This window comes from Amphimedon queenslandica, unplaced genomic scaffold (genome assembly GCF_000090795.2).
Source record: "Amphimedon queenslandica unplaced genomic scaffold, v1.1 AMPQUscaffold_13514, whole genome shotgun sequence".
NCBI classification, from domain to species: Eukaryota; Metazoa; Porifera; class Demospongiae; order Haplosclerida; family Niphatidae; genus Amphimedon; species Amphimedon queenslandica.
In genome coordinates this window covers 804,203-805,590 of record NW_003546250.1, presented here as the reverse complement: position 1 = coordinate 805,590, position 1,388 = coordinate 804,203, and the positions used below count along the sequence as shown (strand labels likewise).

Below are 1,388 nucleotides of genomic sequence, written 5' to 3'. Positions count from 1 at the left end.
TATGTAATTATTATACTATATCAGTTCTGTGAGAATGTGTGTTTATTTAGTACCTGGTCCAGTTGGTTCAGTATCCAGTATCATGGACACTACATGGGCTGTTATCTCATGGAATGTACCTAGTTTTATTCCATCAGACTATCCCATTATCACATATGAGATAGGATATCATATCTTACAGTCTGGTTGCTGTCCAATGGTAGATGATGATGACATTGATGTTCAAAAACTACAGCTCACTAATTCAACCAATGGCAATACATTCACTACTAGAATTACTGGTCTTGATGCTATGTCTTGTCATATTTTTGGTGTACGTGCATACACAGACAGAGGACCTGGTGGATGGGTCTTTATTGCTAATGAGATATTGATCAGTACTCAATTTGTGACACTAACTACATGTACTCAAGAAGTAAGATCAACTAGTACAGGTATAATAATGAATGTGCTAAAATTAAGACGAAAATAATTTCATATTTTTATAAAAAGTATCAGGAGCTGTTGATGGTGCTAGTATTGGACTGGGTGCAGTGGTTGGATTATTATTAATATCACTAGCTGTTAGTATCATTATTCACATCTACTGCTTTATCAAGTATGAATACATTAAAAACATAAAATACAATTCAATGTTGTTTATGTACATGTAGGCTTAAAACTTATGATACAACGACTGCTAAGCAAACCAAGTAAATAAACATTTGTTAAGGACAAGTAAATGTTTGTACATTACTGTTGTTTATGATAGGTTTGATGATGATATACCAATGCAAGCCTGTGAACCATATGGTATTCACAAGACTAAAGATGTTACAAAAGATGCAGTATATGAGTGTCCTGATGTCAATGTTAATGATACTGCTATTTATGAAGAAACATAACTTATGAAACAGTAAAAACTAACAGTGCAATTTAATATACATGTACATGTACACTGTGTGATACAACAGTATGAAATGTCCGTGTGCTTGTTTATCTATTTTGTAGCTGGATAGTGTGACATACAAATATATACATACTTTTCTAGATATACGTTTTAGTTCTGGAGTGTGACTGTATTCATACTGATTCAAATTCTTGCAGTGTTTGTTATTGATTCTATTGATGTTATCTAATCAATGAACTATATAATATGGTGTTATGTTATTGAAAGGTTCAAACTGAAACTAAGGAAATTCTTTGAAGACACAATAACAGAAATAGCTATATGAAAATTCCTCACACTACTCTGGACTTCTAAGTTATAAAAATCTTCATATACAATAAAATTTCACCATATGATTTCACACACTCAATGCCTGCTAAGTAGTTGTCACACTTGTAATTCTAATTTTAATTACTTTCAAAAATTAACTCATTTCCTTGTGAGGTTCGACTACTTTTCT

General features: G+C 31.8%; 1 protein-coding gene across 1 annotated transcript; it reads left to right on the top strand.

Moving 5' to 3' along the window:
- The first annotated feature begins 196 nt into the window (after nt 1–196).
- On the top strand, nt 197–902 carry LOC109585217 (uncharacterized). Its single transcript, XM_020001213.1, has 4 exons — nt 197–434; nt 493–598; nt 654–692; nt 752–902. Exons 1-4 carry the CDS (start codon nt 197–199, stop codon nt 882–884), a joined length of 516 nt encoding a protein of 171 aa, XP_019856772.1. The 3' UTR covers nt 885–902.
- Nucleotides 903–1,388: the final 486 nt, after the last annotated feature.

Coding starts and splice junctions, on each gene's coding strand:
- LOC109585217 (XM_020001213.1), top strand. CDS start 197: ATGGTAGATGATGATGACATTGATGTTCAAAAACTACAGCTCACTAAT. Junction 435..492: donor AGTAAGATCAACTAGTACAG/GTATAATAATGA, acceptor TTTTATAAAAAG/TATCAGGAGCTGTTGATGGT. Junction 599..653: donor CACATCTACTGCTTTATCAA/GTATGAATACAT, acceptor ATGTACATGTAG/GCTTAAAACTTATGATACAA.